The sequence below is a fragment of the Oryza brachyantha genome, chromosome 6 (assembly GCF_000231095.2).
Source record: "Oryza brachyantha chromosome 6, ObraRS2, whole genome shotgun sequence".
Lineage (NCBI taxonomy): Eukaryota > Viridiplantae > Streptophyta > Magnoliopsida > Poales > Poaceae > Oryza > Oryza brachyantha.
In genome coordinates, this window is record NC_023168.2 from 14,322,681 (window position 1) to 14,343,645 (window position 20,965).

General features: G+C 37.7%; 1 protein-coding gene across 19 annotated transcripts; it reads left to right on the forward strand.

Moving 5' to 3' along the window:
• Nucleotides 1–6,310: 6,310 nt before the first annotated feature.
• LOC102712269 lies at nucleotides 6,311–20,685 on the forward strand. 19 transcript variants are annotated; one of them, XM_040524980.1, is made up of 17 exons: nucleotides 6,311–6,627; nucleotides 6,735–8,219; nucleotides 8,608–8,659; nucleotides 9,362–9,420; nucleotides 9,812–9,868; nucleotides 10,476–10,611; nucleotides 11,915–11,986; nucleotides 12,218–14,014; nucleotides 14,099–16,964; nucleotides 17,053–17,219; nucleotides 17,342–17,617; nucleotides 17,687–17,996; nucleotides 18,077–18,158; nucleotides 18,232–19,328; nucleotides 19,407–19,472; nucleotides 19,543–19,627; nucleotides 20,310–20,685. In XM_040524980.1, the coding sequence occupies exons 8-9, from the start codon at nucleotides 13,246–13,248 to the stop codon at nucleotides 15,814–15,816; spliced, it is 2,487 nt and encodes an 828-aa protein (XP_040380914.1). In that variant the 5' UTR covers nucleotides 6,311–6,627; nucleotides 6,735–8,219; nucleotides 8,608–8,659; nucleotides 9,362–9,420; nucleotides 9,812–9,868; nucleotides 10,476–10,611; nucleotides 11,915–11,986; nucleotides 12,218–13,245; the 3' UTR covers nucleotides 15,817–16,964; nucleotides 17,053–17,219; nucleotides 17,342–17,617; nucleotides 17,687–17,996; nucleotides 18,077–18,158; nucleotides 18,232–19,328; nucleotides 19,407–19,472; nucleotides 19,543–19,627; nucleotides 20,310–20,685. The 19 variants fall into 19 exon arrangements, 18 of the variants coding, with proteins under 18 accessions (XP_040380914.1, XP_040380925.1, XP_040380926.1 ...); XR_005812025.1 differs by lacking the exons at nucleotides 12,218–14,014; nucleotides 14,099–16,964 and having other exon boundaries at nucleotides 17,687–17,777; nucleotides 17,863–17,996; XM_040524991.1 differs by lacking the exon at nucleotides 17,687–17,996.
• The last annotated feature ends 280 nt before the right edge of the window (nucleotides 20,686–20,965 follow it).

The window sequence follows — 20,965 nt, forward strand, 5'->3', positions numbered from 1 at the left end:
GCCAGCTCCTCAACTGGACACAACCAGCAGCAACGACACGAACAAATAAAACGCCTCATCTCAAAGCATATGTGCATGCAGATGCAGCAGCATTTGGAACATGCATGATCTTGTCATTTGTCAACTTCCCTGGTGGCAATTATAACGGAGTATGGTGTCATGGGCAGTACCAAAGGGGTGATGTTTGCCATGAGACCCACTACCCACTAGGCCACTGCACAATATATATGCTTGCTAAACCAATTGTGTTTGTGGTGGTTGTTCGATTAATTTTTGTAAAAAAGTATATGCGAAAAATACTCGGTCACAAATATTCAATGAAGTGAGGAAGGTATGTCTTAGAGTTTATATCGAATATGTGTATATAGTCCGTTATAATTTAGGATTTGCAGTTGACTATGTGTGAGATATAGTTAGAGTCTAACTATGTCCTAGGCACTCTTTAAAATAGAGAGGTGGATCTATCGTAAACGTGCCATGGCCATAATGACTTCAGCATAGGTGAGTGTACAACTAGTTGTCAGTGTTGCCAATCGAGCGTCTGTAAACAATGTCCTAGGGATTAGGCTACAATTGAACCCTATTAATAAATATCGTGCATCGGTGTCATCATCGGTTTTGAATCTTTTACCGTGTGCTTCCGCGTTCGATTTTCAATGGTGATCTCTGGACCGATCTTGTAACAAGTGGCATCATAGCTTGGTAGCTTGGTGTTAACGTCCGATTTTGGCAAATAGCCGTTATGGATTAACTCGCGATTGAAGACCGAATAGGACAGAAAATAGAGCAATTGAGTGGAAGACCAAGCAGAAGACAATTCGAGTTCAGCCAATTGAGTCCGGATCGGATAAGAATTGGAGTCCGATTATGCCCGGACAATTATAGATACATTTGAAATCAGTCACAATCTGTGTAAATTAGTATTATCCGTGTCTCAGAGTTTGTTTAGGATTTTATCTCTAATTAGAGTCCGTGTGTAATAGGTTAGTTGCTAATATGGATTCGTATCCGGTTAGGTTTGTTAATTTCTAGGATATAAATAGGGTATCCCGGAGCTTTGTAAAAACAACAATTAGTTTAATACACGTCTTCGGCGCATCGCCAACTTTCGACAAGAGCGAGCTCTCGGCGCGAGGTTTGTCAGCTTTGTAATGTAGTTCGTATCTATCAAACCCATCGATCGGCTAGAACATGACTGCCTCGATTTAGTTCGATCTTCTGTCTAGTTGTTTGACGGTTTATCTAAAACTTGTTACTTTTGACATGTTCTTGATTTGAAGTAGTGATAGGTTCTCGATCAAGTCCTTGTAAGTTCTTCGTTCCACTTGTTAATATGAATCTATTCGACTTGATTCCGTCTCGATTTAGTCTGATCAATCTAGTTGATTGGGTTTGTGTTAACACATCGGATCAAGTACTCGTGAGGGTTTATCGCTAGAGTTCTAGCCAGCATTATCTTAAGTAGTTCATTGGCTTATTTGTTAAGTTTATAGATCTTCATGTTTCTATAGTTATATCGAATCAGACTGCATACTGTCTTGGTTTGGTCCGATCTGCCTATCGAAGTCTGTCCGATCTACTAAGTTTAGTAGGCAGATTGATGGATTACGCTAGGTTGGTATTTATTTACTTGTACATTGCAATTTACACTGATTTCATGCAATCTTAAATCTGTCTCGGTTAAGTTTGATCTTTTAAGATAAGTTAGTTGATCGAACTATTTGGTGATTATCGTACTCATAATTCAGCCGATAGGGCATATTTTTACACAATATCATGAAATTCATGCAAAGCCGATTATCTAGCGCATCGGCTAGGGTCTTGAAGCGGTATCGGCTTTTTGGCCGATAGCGGTTTAGGTTTAACTGTTTTCTATGTTTATATCTTGTTAGTTATATGATCAAACTAACTAGAATGCCCTGGTTTCTAAGATTTAGGTCCTGCACTAGAGCATTCTAGGAAACGACTCTCAGGCCTTCGTGTGTGACACATCGGATCACATTTGACGTCAATACTTGGCAATGTAGGGAGATCCATGGATAGAGGCGTGATGAAGGTGCCCCACCTTGCACAATCTGCATGTAATGTCCCGGGGCACAAATTTATGTATGTGAACACTTGGGGCATCGGTCCAAGCCATTCTATATGCTGCAATCAACCAAGGTCTACTTCACCTTCCTTCAGCCCCTCCCCACCTAGGCACAGCCCAATAGGCGGCACCTAGGCCCAGTAGCCGCGTGTGCCCCACACCTTGCACGTTCTCCCACGTGTGCCCCGCACCTCGCACGTGCTCGCAACACAGTAGCCCATGCAACGCTTGCTCCCATGGCCATCTGCGTGCATAGGGGTGACCATTCGATTATTTTGATTAGTCTCGGTCTTCGGTCTTTGACTAAATACAATATTATCATATTTGCAAAGAAATGTGATAATTATTTAATGATTTTATTGCACAAAAGTCATAAAAAAGGTGAGCATGCTCGAGTGAATACTCTTATTGGAATGCATTGGCTAGGAGGAGCTGGGATGCAAAAGCTAGAGTTTAATCCTATTGAACGTAATAGATTGAAGGGTGCATTTAGGATTTTTTTTTGTTAATTCAGCCATTTTGGTTAACCGAGGGAACTAACCAAATTGGCAAGAAAAACTCAGCTTTGACTACCTAGGACTAAATTTCTCGATCTTGGTTTTTCAGTCCCGGTCTTTTCGGTTCGTCCTTTTTCTACCTACCCCTACGCACGCCTCTATCATAGGTACACACTAGGGCGAGGCAACCACTTTCCACGCACACGCCCACACATCATTGGGTATGCCTCCACTTGCCCCCAACCGTCCCAACGTGAACCAATGTCCCAAGCCATCAACACCAAACATGCTGGGTAGCCAATTACCCCTGTTGACGCCAGCCACCATCCTCGGTCGTGACTCGTCATCCTCCCACAAGTGCACACCCATTGTCCATAACATTGAAGGACGCACATGCCTCACTGCCCAAGCACCTCCAACAACTCCCTCCCTTGTCACCAGTGTTGATCATGGTGTATTGGTGTGGCGTCATGAGTGGTGAGGTGGTGTTAAATGACATGTCAAGTAAAATGAACCTTACTTCCCTCCCCTTGATACCTCTTTGTCCAAGACTCCTCACATCATGTGTAAGGTGGGATGGAGTGCCAGTGGTGACATGAGGGCTTGTAGTCTTCGGAGCAGGTATTGCAATGCTAGAAGCCACAGAATATGGGTAAAGCATACATCCACAATAGTTTGAATAAAAGCAACTTATTCAATTAGTCATGCTCGTGGATAATGTACCAATATTGACGAGACTCTAAATTTTTAAACTTGACTTAGTTGGGAATGGATGGATAACGTGAACTATCCCAAAATGTGGAAAAGTGTGGGATTTAAGGGAGGATGGGCAAATGGACATGAAGGTAAACTGAGCCAAGGGGAGCTTGGCAAGGTGGACCCAACCTTCATGATTAAATAACCGTTCACATAATGGTGAACCCCCTTTTTTAGTAAAATGTCTAAGTCATAGGTTTGCAAAATGAATTATGAAAACTTGTTTTACGCAACTAGACTAAACCCTCTTTATAATCATGTTGTAGTGGTGTCTCACGAATACTCTATGTACTTAGCGGTGCTCAATTATCATTGTTCCTAGAGTTAGATGCTGAGAATGACCCATACAAGTGCTACCTGGTGAAGGAGAAACCGAAGGAGGTGCTATAGGACCTAAGTCCCTATTCAATGTATCCGGACGAACGTAGAACCACCGTGACTTAGCTTCCATTATCTTAGCTTCTCTTTTGCTGCTTTGCCTTAGATTGTCTAGGCAAGTCATTTGGATCACACACATGTAACCCCTTGTATCCCTATCAAGTGTTTTGTAAGACTATATAACTATGTATGGAAATGTAATAATGATCTCATGTGTGCAACAAACTACTGATCAAGCGATTTCATAAATAAATGTATGCAAGGTCTTCTGTTCTAAAAAAACTAGGGGTACAGTGTGTGAAGTTGACGGTGTAGTGAAGGAATAGATGAGGAAACGAACTCCAGTTCTGTCACGGCATGAGGCTTGGTTGCAACTCTAGGACACACAAGAGATTGGAACCAAAGTGGACTCTGACTTGGTATCGGAGTCATCCTAATTACAACAAAATCAGCAAAATGGAACCCATGAGCTTGCAAAAAGCAATCAAACAAATCATTGCAGCAATTGGAAAAAATGTACCTGATTTGTTGGAGCCAATGGCAATTTGGATGACTAGCACATGATGCTAGGGGGCACATTCTTGTGCAAGAGGCATGTAGGGTGGAGGTGTTGTCGATTGAAGCCAATGACATGACATCCTGACTAGCTGCAGAGTCCATGGTGGTGGGCTTGGCAGAAGGGGCGGTAGCAGGCCTCCCACAAAGGATATCTGGTTGAATTGATATCCTTGATGACGTTAGTCATGACCTCCAAATTTTTTGAGGTGCCGAGAAGGTCAAGGAAATAACTAGTTAATATTGTTGGTGTTGTCAACGGTGATGTTTGGCGGTAGAAGATATATCCAGGATCTATGAGTCAACATGAAGGGGATATATGAAAACTGTGTCACTGAAGTAGGAAAATAGAGTTATTGTGGTAACTTCTTCTAGTGATTCAAGACGACATTAAATTTTCTCAAAATGTCATAGATGCAGTCAAAATATGCAGAAAATGAGTATGTTGGTTTGGTTAGCTCAGTTAGTAAGACGCTAACAAAGTGTTATCTTACATTAGTATTGTGATTTTAAATTTGTCTATTTGGTGGTGTAATGTGTGATATGATCATGAAGTAGATAAATATAAGTTGAGACAATAGGGAATATGAAAATGTTCTTCAAGGTGTCAGGTATGTGCCTATTAAGGAGTCTAATTTTTCTTAGCAAGATAGCTTTGGTGATATGTGAGAAGGTGGAGCACTATTGCAGGTGGAGTCAACAGGAAGAAGTTACATGACTAGTAGAGTCTCTTGATGTCAATGAGACTTTTCCGGTGACTCGGCGTTAGCTGCAAAAGGAACCAACTAAAGTCCAGATAGACTGGAGGTTTGCGCAAGAAACAAATTCAAGTTGGTGTGGCATATTTGCCAAATTGGAGTTTGTCAGAGTTTGTGTTTAATATGTGTATGCATTCAGTTACAATTTATGACTTGGAGTTGTACTAGTTGTAGGATAGAGTTAGAGTTTTATCTTGTCTTAGGCTCTCTCTTGAGGCTGTGTTCGTAAGTGGGGGTTTGGGAACTTCTCCCTATAACATGCAAAACGGAGCAATGGGTTAGCGCATGTTTAATTAATTAGTAGATATAAAAGACTTGAAAAATATATTAATATAATTTTTAAAGAAACTTTACTATAGAAAATTTTGCAAAAAAAAGATGTATCATATAGTAGTTTGGAAACCATGTGTGCAAAAGAAAATGAAGGAACGGAGGTTGGGAAGAGGAGTAAACGAACACAACCAAAATAGAGAGGTGGACCTGTTTGTGCAGGTGACTATGACAGACTTTTGCATATATGAGCGTATGGTCGACCAACAATGTTGCCGGTTGATGGTCTTGAATAGCCTTATGCATTGTAATATGCTACATCGGGCAAGAGCATACATAATCAATGCCCTAAGGATTAGGCTACGTCTAAACCTTGTTAATAAATACTTTGTATCAGTGTCGCTGTCAGTTTTGCATTTTTTATCGTGTACTTCCGCATTCGGTTTCTGATGGTAGTTTTAGGATAAATTTTATAGTAGTATGGATATCAGTAAAACCTTTTTTTTTTGAAGAAAGAGCTGTATGGGAGGCTCCCGTGATGTCATATTTTGGCCACCGACACACACAAATAGTATGGCTGATAACTGCATGAAATCGTGCAGACAAACATAACAGAGCAATTGGTGGATCCACAAAGATGAACATTTGGTGGAGTGATAGAGAACGTTTAAAGCTCCAAATAAAGTCTTAGTGGGACAAATATTGAATGCCTTAAAATCAACTCATTACGGGATGGCTGTTCAGTAAGAGGTAAGAAGAATATAAATTCTTTGTAGTAAGGTTTAAAGTTCCAGATTAACTATTTGCATATCCCTTCTCTATATAGTTAAGACCAAAAGGTGAACTGTGGTTGAGCCACGTCACTCGTAATTTTCAGCCGTCGGATCTAATCTGGACGGTTCGGTCACACTCCCTTCTCCTGCACGGCTGCACGCATGCACTCTTCCTCCCCGATGCCACCGCCAGGTACGCATTCTCTCTCCTCCTCCCCGATGCCGCCGCCGGGTGCACCCCTCCTCCTCCCCCGGGTGCGCCCCTCCTTCTCCCCCAGTGCCGCCGGCGCGCCGCCGGGTGCGCCCCTCCTTCTCCCCCACTGCCGCCATTGGGAGGGGCCTTCTTCCCTAGTACCACCGCCGGGAGGTGCCTTCTCCCCTAGCATGGCGCCAGATCCGGTCGCCGTTCTTTCCGCACGCGCCGAGCCGCCGCCGGACTTGGAGAAGCCGAAGCACAGCACCAGAACGGCGCCCCCAACCCTGCCGCCGCCCCCATATCCTCCTCTGATGCGGCCGGCGCCAACCCTAACCAGGCACCTCCCGTCTCTCAGGTAGGCGCGCATCGGGTTGGCTCCTGCCCCCTCCGTCTCCTGCTCTGACCAGAGGAGGGGTAGTCGATGTGAATGTTTCGATTGATTGGGTTGTGAAATTTGTGCAGGAGGACCTTCTCTCTACGTTCAGATCAACCTCATGGACAGTGTCCCCGAAGATCAGCTCCGCTTCCAATCGTAATGTCTCCTTCATCATTTCCCCTTTTTTTTTCCACCTCTCTTCGTCAACAGCACCGACGACTTATCGTGATTTGCTGTTTTTTCTCATCAATGTTCCTAGGTGAAACTTTCAGTGAAATTATCAGCAATCATACTGTTAATTCAGATAGTTTATTTTGGAGATGCTGCATGGTAGCACTCAATTTGTCTACGTTTGGACCTCATTTAGTTGTATACACATTCTTTGGACTCGTGGCATCATATCATTACTGGGCATCAGCACAAGTCAATTTTGTCCTTAAAAAACTTTTTATCACTAATATGTTCAGGCCTATGTTGACTGCATGAAAATTATCGCTAGAGTTATCTCAGGGAATTTTTTTTCATAATAATACAACTTTATATTGAATAATTCTGATATGAAAAAAATAAAGTTGTATGAATGTGACTGGAAAGTAGAAAAAGAACATTGAGAGTGGCTCAACTCCCTTTTCTTATATGATCTTGAGCTGGTACAAGGAATAGAAGAACTAGGTAACAATATACTTTTCGAATAGAAAGAATAATGGCAGTTTATTGTAAGTGTTACAGTGTAATCTTTGTGTTGTATATATAGATAAGATGGAAAAAAATGTAAAGTTCTTGCTGTATAATATGGATTAGAATGGTGAAATATGTTCAGGTACAAATAGAAGTGCATATGAACTATAATATTTGGGCATAATTAGGCCGTTACAAAGTAGTTCTCGCACTGTCATGTATGGATAACTGAGGACTATAGAGTTTCTAATTGAGGAGTTTGATGAGTCACATCATATTTGATGCGTTATGCCTAGACAAAATGAGACAAATTCTGTACCAATTGCAGATCACACCGAGCGAAATGTTTTTTTGTAAGAATATTTTGTAAGAAACTTCTTCTATGTAACAGGATGTTTGTTCCCATAGAGTTAAATGATGTTCTGCCTGCAAACATGCCTTGAACTAGCACCTGTTCGCTTGACCAAATTTTGATATTGTTTGATGTGTTCAGTTTACAAGTTTATTAAAATGATACAGCTTTAGCCAAGATTCACACCACTATCCTTTGGCTTTTGCTTATGTTTAAATTCAAAATTTGAATTTTCGGTTTTAAGTTTAGAGTTGATTGGTATTTACTTTCTCCCTTAATTACTTCCTCCCTTAATCAGCAGCGTTTACAATAGAAACTGCCAAATTAATTGAGTCAGGAGGTGCAATGGTTAATTAATACAATTCATGTGCCACTTCCTATTTGTCTTTTATAATTCTCTTGCAAACCTTTTGATAAGTCTCTTGCAATCCAACCTCTCCTCAAATCCATACCTCCCTCACATCAATCGCTCTGTGTGCAAGCCTCAACCTTGCACCCTTTCATTCGACAAGCGCACTTGATTGCAATCGAGTCATGTAAGGTTAGTTGTCGATCAACTTTATCGATTCTATTTACTGATTTTATAAGTCTGAATTGGTTATTTTCCCTGAGTACTAATTTCAATTTCTAAAAAAGGTGTCAATATTTTGTATTTGGTAAACCTGATTGGTTGTTTTAGTTTGTTTTATAAAAGATTCATGATTTAAGGTTAGTTGTGGACCAACTGTATCGATCCATTGCATGTACGCCTATTCACTGATTTTATATGTCTGAATTGGTTATTAGCCCTCAGTATTGATTTCAATTTCTAAAAAAAGTGTCAATTTATTCTATTTGGTAAACATGAACTATTGTTTTAGTTAGTTTATAAGAGATTCATGATTCCTACATCCTATACTTATATGTTTTAACACTCCAATTTCTTTCAGCAGTTGGGAAGGACCCAGAAGATTGCTATATAGCTGTCCTGACGTATTGCATGTATGCCTATTCACTGATTTTATATGTCTTATATGCCTGAATTGGTTATTTGCCCTCAGTATTGATTTTAATTTCTAAAAAAAGTGTCAATTTATTCTATTTGGTAAACCTGAACTATTGTTTTAGTTAGTTTATAAGAGATTCATGATTCCTACATCCTATACTTATATGTTTTAAAATTCTGTACCAATTGCGGATCACACCGAGCTAAATGTTTTTTTTAAGAATATTTTGTAAGAAACTTCTTCTATGTAACAGGATGTTTTTTTCCCATAGAGTTAAACGATGTTCTGCCTGCAAACATACCTTGACCTAGCACCTATTCGCTTGACCAAATTTTGATATTGTTTGATGTGTTCAGTTTACAAGTTTATTAAAATGATAAAGCTTTAGCCAAGATTCACACCACTATCCTTTGGCTTTTGCTTATGTTTAAATTCAAAATTTGAATTTTCGGTCTTAACTTTAGAGTTGATTGGTATTTACTTTCTCCCTTAATTACTTCCTGCCTTAATCAGCAGCATTTACAATAGAAACTGCCAAATTAATTGGGTCAGGAGGTGCAATGGTTAATTAATACAATTCATGTGCCCCTTCCTATTTGTCTTTTATAATTCTCTTGCAAACCTTTTGATAAGTCTCTTGCAATCCAACCTCTCCTCAAATCCATACCTCCCTCACATCAATCGCTCTGTGTGCAAGCCTCAACCTTGCACCCTTTCATTCGACAAGCACACTTGATTGCAATCGAGTCATGTAAGGTTAGTTGTCGACCAACTTTATCGATTCTATTTACTGATTTTATAAGTCTGAATTGGTTATTTTCCCTGAGTACTAATTTCAATTTCTGAAAAAAGTGTCAATATTTTCTATTTGGTAAACCTGATTGGTTGTTTTAGTTTGTTTATAAAAGATTCATGATTTAAGGTTAGTTGTGGACCAACTATATCGATCCATTGCATGTACGCCCACTGATTTTATATGTCTTATATGTCTGAATTGGTTATTAGCCCTCAATATTGATTTCAATTTCTAAAAAAGTGTCAATTTATTCTATTAGGTAAACATGAACTATTGTTTTAGTTAGTTTATAAGAGATTCATGATTTCTACATCCTATACTTATATGTTTTAACACTCCAATTTTGGGAAGGACCCAGAAGATTGCTATATATCTGTCCTGACGTAGCGAGGAGCAGCAACTTACTCGGTAGTATTTTGTTCAGCTCATCCTACACTATTCGTGTTTTCCCTACAACTTTTTATGCAGCCGATACTTATATTCCTTAGAACTTTAGTTTCTTTAAGCACTTCAGAGAGTTGATCAAAATAAATTGGAGTCAGTATGTTCGCCATATTGTCCTCTTGACAAATCAAGCACTACTATACAATAGGAGTAGGAATTTGCTGAATTTTTATTTTATAGCCATTTTGTTAATCATCGTTATACAACTTTACACATAACAAAAGCTTATGTACTGTTCTGTAAAACCCCATAGCAATCGTGTGATGTTAATGTTTTGTGCACATATTTTTATGATTCCATTTAGGATTACTATAATCTAAAGAAAGTTTTCTTGAATAAGTTTATCATATTATAGTAATCTAAACTGTAGATCATAATAAGTCGTTGTCATAATAATCTAATCATTTTTTTCAGATTATTTCTATAATATAGATTACAATAAGTCTAAGCTGAAACAAACATGGCCACAAACTCATAATTAGTAGTTGGCTCATCTGTTAAACATGCATGACCACAAACGCATAATAAGTACCTTAGACTGAATGACTTACCATTTGTATTTTGCAAGCAGACTCACAGGTGCTATTGGGATTGGGAGAACCAATCTTTCGCTAGTGGGCTAGCTTGGCTTGGAGTGATTCTCCATCTTAACTTAGTTGTTCATAAATTTCATATAGCCCTACTGTATCAACTGCATGAAATAAAAGGTAATTTTAATCTTACACCCTAATCCTTATTCTCTATGCAATATTTTAAGATAGATATATTCTGGGATAAAGGGAGCGGTACTTTGGACCTACTACAAGTGACTTCTATTCTTAGAAAAAATATTTTGCATGGCTTATTGTATGCTTATTATTATCTTATGAGTTGGAGAATTTTTTTGGGTCATTTTCTCTGTTTTCCTATATCTTCTCTTTCTGTTTTCAGACTGCACGTAGTAGAGGTTAATAGTAATAAACTCTATTAGTAATTTTTATATATATATGCTAGCTGCTGCCTGCCTATTAGAGGAACCGTGTCTCTTGCTTTCATAAAGGTGTACACAGTGTGTAGAAACAGGATTCACCCCATGATAGAAGATAAACCAGGTGATTTGTTTATCACCAGGTGTCTGCTGCCTCTGCATTTGTCAGTGTACATCCCCATACATGGCTCAAGATAGAAAAGATGGAGACGAATGCATTGGGCATTCTGAATCCAAATTTTAATTGCGGAGTATAAATTCCATGCACACTGTATAATTCCTATATATTTACTGAATTGCTTTAGTGAGCCACTTCAGTAGGTATTTCCACATGATTTTTGTCTCAATTAAATTTCAGTATGTATTGTGGTTTTTGCACGCGGAGGAAACCTATGCACTGAGTGTTGTTTTAGTTTGTTAGGAAAGAAACTATCGTATGCACCAGCTTTTTTTTCAGTTTCTTAAGAAAAAAAACCTGATAGTTGCAGCTAATACTTATTGTCCTGCATAGCAAGGAATCACATACCTTCTCAGTACATCTTTAGTTCAGCTGATCCTGTGCTGTTCATGTTTTCTGCCCATATTTTTCCCCATTCCTATATATCTACTTAGTTGCTTTTGTGAACCACTCGAAAAAAACTGCAGCTTATAAATTGTGGTATTTGCACATGCAACAAACCTATGCACTGTTTTAGTATCTTTAGAAAAAATAGTAAATTCATCTTATTCTTCTTTAGGTTGTTTCTTCGAAAAAAACTGCAGCTTATAAACTGTGGTGTTTGCACATGTAGTAAACCTATGCACTGTTTTAGCATCTTTAAAAAATGGTACCTTCATTTTAAACTGTAGCTTATAAATTGTGGTGTTTGCACATGCAGTAAACCTATGCACTGTTTTAGCATCTTTAAAAAATGGTACCTTCATCTTAAACTGCAGCTTATAAATTGTGGTGTTTGCACATGCAGTAAACCTATGTACTGTTTTAGTACCTTCAAAAAAATGGTACCTTCATCTTATTCTTCTTTCACCTGTCACTTTAATAGATAGAAGGGCATTTGTTTCACCCCCTTCTGGAGAAGCCTGGGAATTGTCATAAAAGCAAATAACCTTGCTCGGTATGTGTACTATTCAATTCCAACTATATTTTTCATTTCGTCTATACATCCCTTTTCTAATTTATCCTTACGTTTTGCCTGTACATCTCCTTTCTAATTTATGGTTGCTATTACATTTCATATTACAAGTGCAACATATGCATATACTCCTACATTTTGCAAATGTCATAGTTATTTTTGGTAGTTGTAAATATATAATCAGATGCTTGGCTGACTAAAACTAAAAAACAGAGGACCTAGCTCATGGATGCTGGGCAGAGTACTTTACGTTTGCCGGTAGGTCGTCACCGGGCAAGATGTCGACCGTCACATATTTTGTTCCCTCACCCTGATCATGCTACTTCTGCTGAATCACGGCGAAAACGTAAACTCATATTGGATGCCCGTAGATTTAGAGGCTCATCATCTGCAACTACTCCTCCATTGCCTAACCAACAACGAATTATTGGACTATCCTCACATTCCCAATCAGCTGAGTTTCATAATTCTTCATCCGCGTCTACATCAAACCAAGTATTTTGCCATCTCCGTATGTTATCATATCCTTTGTACATAAAAATTGACATATGTCAGTTAACATCTTACATCTGGAATCTTCTACTGGTATACTTTGTTAGGAACAATCTATGCTCCACTTAATCTTGGTGGCCCAAATCATTCTTGCAATCATTGTGGTGCTTTATTCTGGTACAAAGAGCGAACACGGAAAAATAGGCACACATCAAATCCAACATATAATTTATGTTGCAGAGGGGGCAGGATATCACTACCATCTTATAATCCACCTCCTCAGCCCTTATTGAATTTGTTGACATCTGCTAGCCCCCATTCAAATCACTTCTTGCAGCACATTCGTCGATACAATGCCATGTTTGCTATGACTTCAATGGGAGCTAAGGTCATTGAATCCGTCAACGATGGCCATGGACCATATGTCTTCAAAATTAGTGGACAGATCTGCCACAGAGTAGGCTCTTTAATACCTCCACAAGGTCATCGGCCAGAATATGCTCAGCTATACATCTTTGATACAGAAAATGAAATCTCTAATAGAATCAACATTGCTTCATCTTCACGTAATAGAAGCAACGCTGCTTCATCTTCTCACAACTCCTCCCATGCCAACGAAGAAATTGTCCGCTCTCTAATAGAAATGTTTGATACACATAATCCTATTGTGAAGTTATTCCGAACAGCAAGAGAAAGATTAAGTGAGAATGAATCTGATCATTACAAAATCCGAATATTTGGTTCAATAGATGAACATGGGGATATATATAGTGCACCCAGTTGCAGCAGAGGTTGTAGGATTGGTTGTTGGGGATATTGGGATGACTGATATTGGACGAGATATAATAATTCAACACCATTCATTAGAACTGCAGCGTATACATGAAAAACATCGCAAATTTATGGCAATGCAATATCCTATTTTATTTCCATATGGTGAAGATGGTTTCCATGAATCCATCATATACAACCAAACAACAAGCTCATCTGCCTTACAACGTAATAAAGCAACAGTGGTTGAATTCTTTGTTTATATATTGCATGACAGAGTGGGCCAATTCAACACTCCGTTGCGATGTGAGAGATTAACCCAGTCTTATTTTGTTGATGGCTATTGTTGTGTTGAAGGTGAACGCATACAACACTATAGGTTACCTAGCTTCCAACACAAATATAGATCAGCACCATTTAATTCTTTAGCAAATTCTGTGTCTAAAGGCATTACAGCCGGTTCTTCAGCTGGCCAACGGGTTATCTTACCGGCCTCTCATACTGGAAGCCCTCGGTATTTCTACCAGAACTACCAAGACTGCATTGCTATTTGTAGGAAATATGGCTGCCCGGATCTTTTTCTCACATTCACATCAAATGCATCTTGGCCAGAAATCCTACAAGCTCTACCACCTAGGCAACAACCTTCTGATCGTCCAGACATCGTTGACCGTGTCTTTAAAATGAAGCTAAATATTTTAATGGATGACATTACGAAAAATAAATTCTTTGGTCCCATCCATGCGGGTAATTTCTAAAACAACTTTCAATCAAAATTCTTGCATCATGTATTGTTCATGAAATCCATATAATAGTTACCCTTTTGTACAGTTGTCTACACAGTAGAGTTTCAAAAGCGTGGGCTACCACATGTCCATATAATCATTTGGCTGTCAAAAGAAGAACCTCTCGATGCTCAAAAGGTTGACCAACGTATCTCAGCTCAATTACCAAATCCTACACTTGATACAATAGGATTTGAAGCTGTTACTTCTTTTATGATCCATGGGCCTTGTGGCCCTGGAATTTCCTATTCACCATGCATGTCTGGAGGAAGGTGCTCCAAATTTTATCCAAAGGAATTCTATGAAAACACTTCTATATTACAAAATGGTTTTACCCAATATGCACGGCCAAACAATGGAATAGTTGTTACAAAGAATGGAGTTGACATTGACAATAGATTCATTGTTCCTCATAATGTTGATTTGGTGGTAAAGTACCAAGCTCATATAAATGTGGAAAGTGTTAATCATGATGGAATGCATAAGTATCTTTTTAAGTATGTTACAAAAGGCTATGATTGTGCTAAGGCTGGTATCCGTCCCAATTCAGGAAGTGAAACTATAAATGAAATAGACAATTATCATGAATGTCGATGTGTAACCCCAAATGATGCTGCTTGGCATTTACTTCAGTTTGATATACACCATACGGACCCATCGGTTGAGCGCCTTCCAGTCCACCTTCCTTTAGAGAATAATGTTGTTTACACCGAGGATGATGACCTAGAAGAAGTCATTGAAAACCCAGGAAATCAAAAATCCAAACTTACTGCATGGTTAGAGGCTAATAGTCAATTCCATGAAGCTAGAGAGCATACATATATTGAATTCCCTCAATACTTTACATGGCACTCAAGTGGAAAATATTGGGATATACGCCGTGGTTACCACAACAAAATTGGGCGCATTGCTCATGTTGATCCAACAAAAGGGGAACAATATTATTTGAGGATGTTACTCCATATAGTTAAAGGACCAAAGGCTTTTTCTGAAATCAGAAATATATCTGGCCAACAACATCCAATGTTTCGATCAGCATGTGAGGCTCTAGGTCTCCTTGATGATGATCAAGAGTGGTCCTATGCTCTTAATGATGCAGCACAGTGGGCCTTACCTTATCAGTTGCGTCAGTTATTTGTCACAATCTTGCTCTTTTGTGAGGTAACAAATCCACAAAGGCTTTTTACAAAACATGCCCAACGATTGAGTGAAGATATCAGGCATAGAGCAAATCTAAATTTATCGGAAAGTAATATTTCACTTGCAAACTCTTTTGTTCATAATGCCCTACTGTTTGAACTGGATAAGTTATTGAGAAATGCAGGATATTCTTTATCACACTTTAATTTGCCACTTCCAGATGATATTGGTAGCGCATCTGCAGATAATAGATTATTACTAGATGAGCTCGGGTATGATATTATTGGCATCACATCTACATCTGCTAATGACATAAATATGCTGAATAGAAATCAGAAGGAAATTTTTGATTCTATTTCTAATTCAGTCATAAATAATGAGGGGAGAACATTCTTTGTGTATGGATATGGAGAAACTGGAAAGACTTTCTTATGGACAACTTTATGGAACTTTGTGAGAACACAAGGGAAAATTGCATTAGCTGTTGCATCGTCAGGAATTGCATCCCTCCTACTTCCAGGTGGTAGAACACCTCATTCCCGCTTTAAAATCCCTTTGGACATACGTGACAATTCTATGTGCAGCATAAAGAAAAACACACACTTAGCAGAACTTATTCAATAAACATCTCTTATTGTTTGGGATGAAGCACCGGTTAATCACAAGCATTGTTTTGAAGCATTAGATCGCACATTGAGAGATATATTGTCAGATATTCGACCTAATGCACAGCATAGACAATTTGGTGTAATAACTGTTGCATTTGGTGGAGATTTTCGGCAAACACTTCCTGTTATTCAGAATGCAACAAGGGGCCAAATTTTGCGAGCTTGTATTGTTAATTCTTACTTACGGCATCAATGTGTAGTTCTTCAATTGACTGAAAACATGAGACTTACCTCACAAAACCTTTCGCCATCCGATAAAGAAGAGCTACGAATATTTGCAGACTGGCTTTTAAGAGTAGGAAATGGTACAGAAACTCAAATTCCAATAGAACATGAAACCAATGGTACTTTCATAGAAATACCAGAGTCTCTTTTGTTGCTCCTGGACTCTAGAAATCTTAATAACTTGATTTCCTTTGTATATGACTTAGGATATGAACCAAGCAATATTACAACGTATTTTTGTGATCATGCAATTTTATCACCAACAAATGAGGTTGTTTCAGAAATCAACAACAAAATCATTGCTCAAGTAACAACTGCCGAGATGTCATATTATAGTTCAGATACTATTGATGATAGCTGCTCAAACCATTCAACTCTAGAGGCTCTATATCCAACAGAATTTCTGAACACAATATCTTTGAATAGACTTCCAGACCATGTTTTGCATCTCAAAATTAGTGTTCCTATAATGCTCTTGCGTAACCTTTATCGTTCTAGAGGTACAACTCGCATCACTGAAGGGGAAATAATCACTGGGAAAGCCATAGGTTCAAGAGCATACATACCACGTATTATAACGACATCAGCCCAATCTAACTGGCCATTCAAGCTAAAACGGCGGCAATTTCCAATACGTTTGTCATATGCCATGACTATTAACAAGAGTCAAGGTCAAACACTTCAAAAAGTTGGTGCATACTTGCCATCTCCAGTTTTTTCTCATGGCCAATTATATGTTACATTATCACGAGTAACATCTCCAAAAGGTCTGCGAATACTTATAAGCGGCAATAATTCATCAAATGACCATTGCACGAAAAATGTTGTATACAATGAGATTTTTCAGAATATCAACAATCATCTCAATTAGTCACCAAGGTATTTTTGTAAACAGTTCATTATCTATTATATGCAATGTATGTTTTCTGATATTGTGTACTAGCTAACATTAAAGCTAATATTTCAGAAACACTTTCATAGATGGGATCACCAACAAAACTCAAAGAGATAAATTAGGGCCAACAAAACCTCAAAGTTTTTGGCCGGCTTATTAGATTATGGGATGTTAAAAACATGGCCTCAGCTGGGACACCTGCAGTAATCAGCATCGATGGGGTCATTCTTGATGAAGAGGTACACAATCCTACACCAAGAAACGAAAGGATTTATCCTATATTTAAATATAAAACTTCCAATGCTAATATTACTAATAAAATAATGTAGTTCTAGACTTAATAGAAGTTTTAATCTTGCAGGACAGTATGGTGCAGTTTACTATTCCAAAGAAACTTGAAAATGAATTCCGTCCATCACTAACTCTCGGCTTAGTCTACATGTTTGTCGATGTCAATACTGTTGACATTAAAAACAAAAGATATATTTACCACCACAAAAATACATGTTGCAGTTTAAGCCCAACACAAAGGTTCATCACCTAGAATCAAGAGGTGCATCCATCCCAAAATATGGTTTTGATTTGTGCCCATTTGATCAGATACCAACTAAAAGCAGATTATCAAAACCATTGCTAGGTAATACTTACATTTTCAATCTTCTTTTTTTAATTATTATACATGTAATCTCAAACCTTCTGTCTACAGATCTGATAGGAGTTATTAGCCATGTTGGGCCATATGATTATGCGGGCAAAACATCATAAAAAAACAGAAAGCTCAAAATCCGTAACAAAGAGTATGTATCACATACACAAAGTATATCATTATTCGCAAATCTATCTCGGAACATAATTTATACTTTTTGTGCCATCAATTTGTAGTGAATAGGAGCAAGAAATTGTACTATGGGGTGAATATGGAGAATCTTTTGATGAAGCTTTTGTGCTACAAAAATCAACAAACCAAAAATTAGTAGTAGCTATACTTGCTGGATTTACAGCAGGGACTTATTTAGGTCTGTCACTCAAATGACTTATTTGTACATCTCTCATAACAAAAATTGCTCATTTTCTTATGTGCTATAATTTGAAAAAGGCAAAACAGAAGCTTCATCAAGTTCAGCAACACAAATATATTTTGACTCCAATATAACAAAGATCGTTGAGTATCAAACCAGGTAACTTATATAGTTTTTTCCATACTGAATTTTATTTTTATTTAGTTTAAAAATGCATCAATCTCCCTTGAAGCTATCAATGGAATATTCCAACTCTCCAACAACAAATGCCTCGAATTGAGCATTTAACTCCACTTCAAGCAGCTGGTAAATTGTACAAACTTCAAGAAATATTAGAAATGCCAATTTCTTCTTTCGAGGTAAGCCATTCACACTACATCACCAAATAAATTGCTTATCTAACTAAATAATCATTTTAATATATCTTATACAATAGGGAGGGAATTCATACAGTTGCATTGCAAATGTATCAACAATAGTGCCATATACAAATTGGTACTACAAAATATGAAAAACCTGTAGTGCATCATACAATAACAACTCTGACACTCCAAGATGTCAATGCCAACATTCGATGCCAAAACCAATGTATGTGACATCTATAAAACTATTTTTTCTTATTAACTAATTTGTCTTGCATTTCCACAAACAAATCTAATATACCTAAACAAACTTTCAAGTACAAACTTCCTTTAACAATTACAGATGAATTAGGAACTATGGATGCAATTGCATTCAACAATGTGGCTGAGGATTTGGTTGAAATCAACGCTACTCAAGCTACCCAGAATATGAAAAATGATGCAACAGAGCATGCCATAGCTCTTGATACAGCTATTGGGAAAACAAGACTATTTCACATTGGCATGAATACAAAGTACTCTTCACACTTCTCTATCAATTATGTCCTCAAGAAGAGTTATCCTACTGAAAATGAAAATAAAACTTTGATGCTACCTGCTCTGAGAAATATACATGTAACAACGGTATACAAGTGTTTGTTCTTACCATACCTTTTACCAGCCTTCTATATTTTGAAATAAAATGATTTTTTAGAAATCAGACAACAAACAAGTGCCAACAAATGAAGAGCAGACCATCATGGAACATAACAGGTTAACCAACATATGCCTTTTTTCTTATTATATTTTGCTTAATATTTCTATATTTATTACTACAACTACTAGCAGCAAAGAAAACCAACATCCTACTACGCCACCACCCCCACAACCTCCAACAACAACTCTAGACAGCACAGTAAACCAAATTATACCTTCAGCAAAAAGAACTCTTTAGTTTGAAAAAGGAGGTACACATTGATCAGCTAAGGTACTGTATTGATACAAGAGGTTCTTTTTTCTAGAATACAACTATTCTTCAACTAAATTCCTTTTATATATGCATCAGCCCAGCAATTGCAAACACTGTTCAAGTTCTTTCTCCAGAGCCAAATTGCAAGCGCCATAAAAAAATGTAAGTACACTCCTTAAGTTTTGGTCTATAAACATGTGTGTGTTACTACTAATTTGATTGCTAAATTTAGAATAGAAAGCTCCACCAACGCAGAGGAAACCCAACAACAGCACCCCAAAACAGATGATCAACGGCCATCAGGTCAGAAAGAACAGGTACAACTCTTCAAATCCTTAAAAATTGTCCTCCTATGTATGCTTTAATCAAAATTGCAAAACTTCAACAACATGACCTTTGATCATTAACATATATTTTCTTTAAAAAATCAAACCTACACCAAATCTTCATCATCACTATTGACGATTTTCTTCAAAAATTTAGACCTGCACCAAATCTGTCACCATCACTGCTAACTTATGTTGACAACCATTCCTTGCAATTTTACTATCAAAACCAACCAGATTTCAAATATAGCTTTTATAGCTAATCGGTATGTTATCCTCGGTAATAAAAGACTCAAGGTATTATTCTTAATCATATATGATTCTGCAATAAATGAGAAAACAATAAATAGTCTCCATATTATCACCACAAACCTATCACCATCACCACTGAAATACTATAAGAATCACCCACAACACCGGAACATGTACATTGCTTATACCATAGTCCTTCCTTCACAAAATTTTTTCTACCAACACAACGTCCATTACCAACACAGATGGACCAACAGCCAGAAAAAAATAGGTTAGCTCCCACTATCCAGGTTCAGCTATAGCTTCCTAATTATATAGATTTCAGACTTATATTTTATATGTAACATGTTTCATACACCAGTACTCTGTACATTATATATGTCTATATGTGTACATAATCAAACATATTACTCTTCTTCAGGAACCATGAGGCACGACTCACTCACAACAACTACCTCCAAGCAGTTTCCAAGATGACTGCATCCAAATCAACATCTATTTCTATCACTGTCCAAGGGAAAGCATCCACCAATGCCCTCTCTAAGCTGCAGCCAACTCAAGCTCATATTCTGAACTACATGAAAAATAAGCTTCCTCACATGCATATCATTCTCGATGAAGAAAATGTGAAAAACAATGAGATTTAGTACTTATATACTATTACTAGATATCTACTATTTCTAGCTTACAGTATTTACTACCTACCTACAGTGTGCTGTAATCAAATAAAGAAAACTTACTTTTATATTTGCATATATTTCACTCAGCTTATATATACCCAGTTATCTGGTGAAGATCTTGAGGTTCCTAAAAATATTCTGCTTCCACTGTTTCCATTATAAGTCTGACAGATGTTGTGATTGTGACTATAAATTTGCAACTCCTTCGACTTCAAACGAGTTGTCCCGGGATCGTTGGTTGAAGCCAGATGGTGTAATGTAAGTAATCTTTATATATACTTCTATACATGCAAACTCTTCATTCTCTGAAAAGTGAACAGTGGATGAAAAATGTGAAACATTGTTCTGCTGACTGCAATCTATTTGTTGACGATACTGACTCTTATTATGGGATCAA

What these genes read in the sequence shown, in the direction of transcription:
- LOC102712269 (XM_040524980.1), top strand. Translation starts at nt 13,246, where the DNA reads ATGAACATGGGGATATATATAGTGCACCCAGTTGCAGCAGAGGTTGTA. An exon ending in CTTTGGTCCCATCCATGCGG is followed by an intron (nt 14,015 to 14,098) that starts GTAATTTCTAAA and finishes CCTTTTGTACAG; the next exon opens with TTGTCTACACAGTAGAGTTT.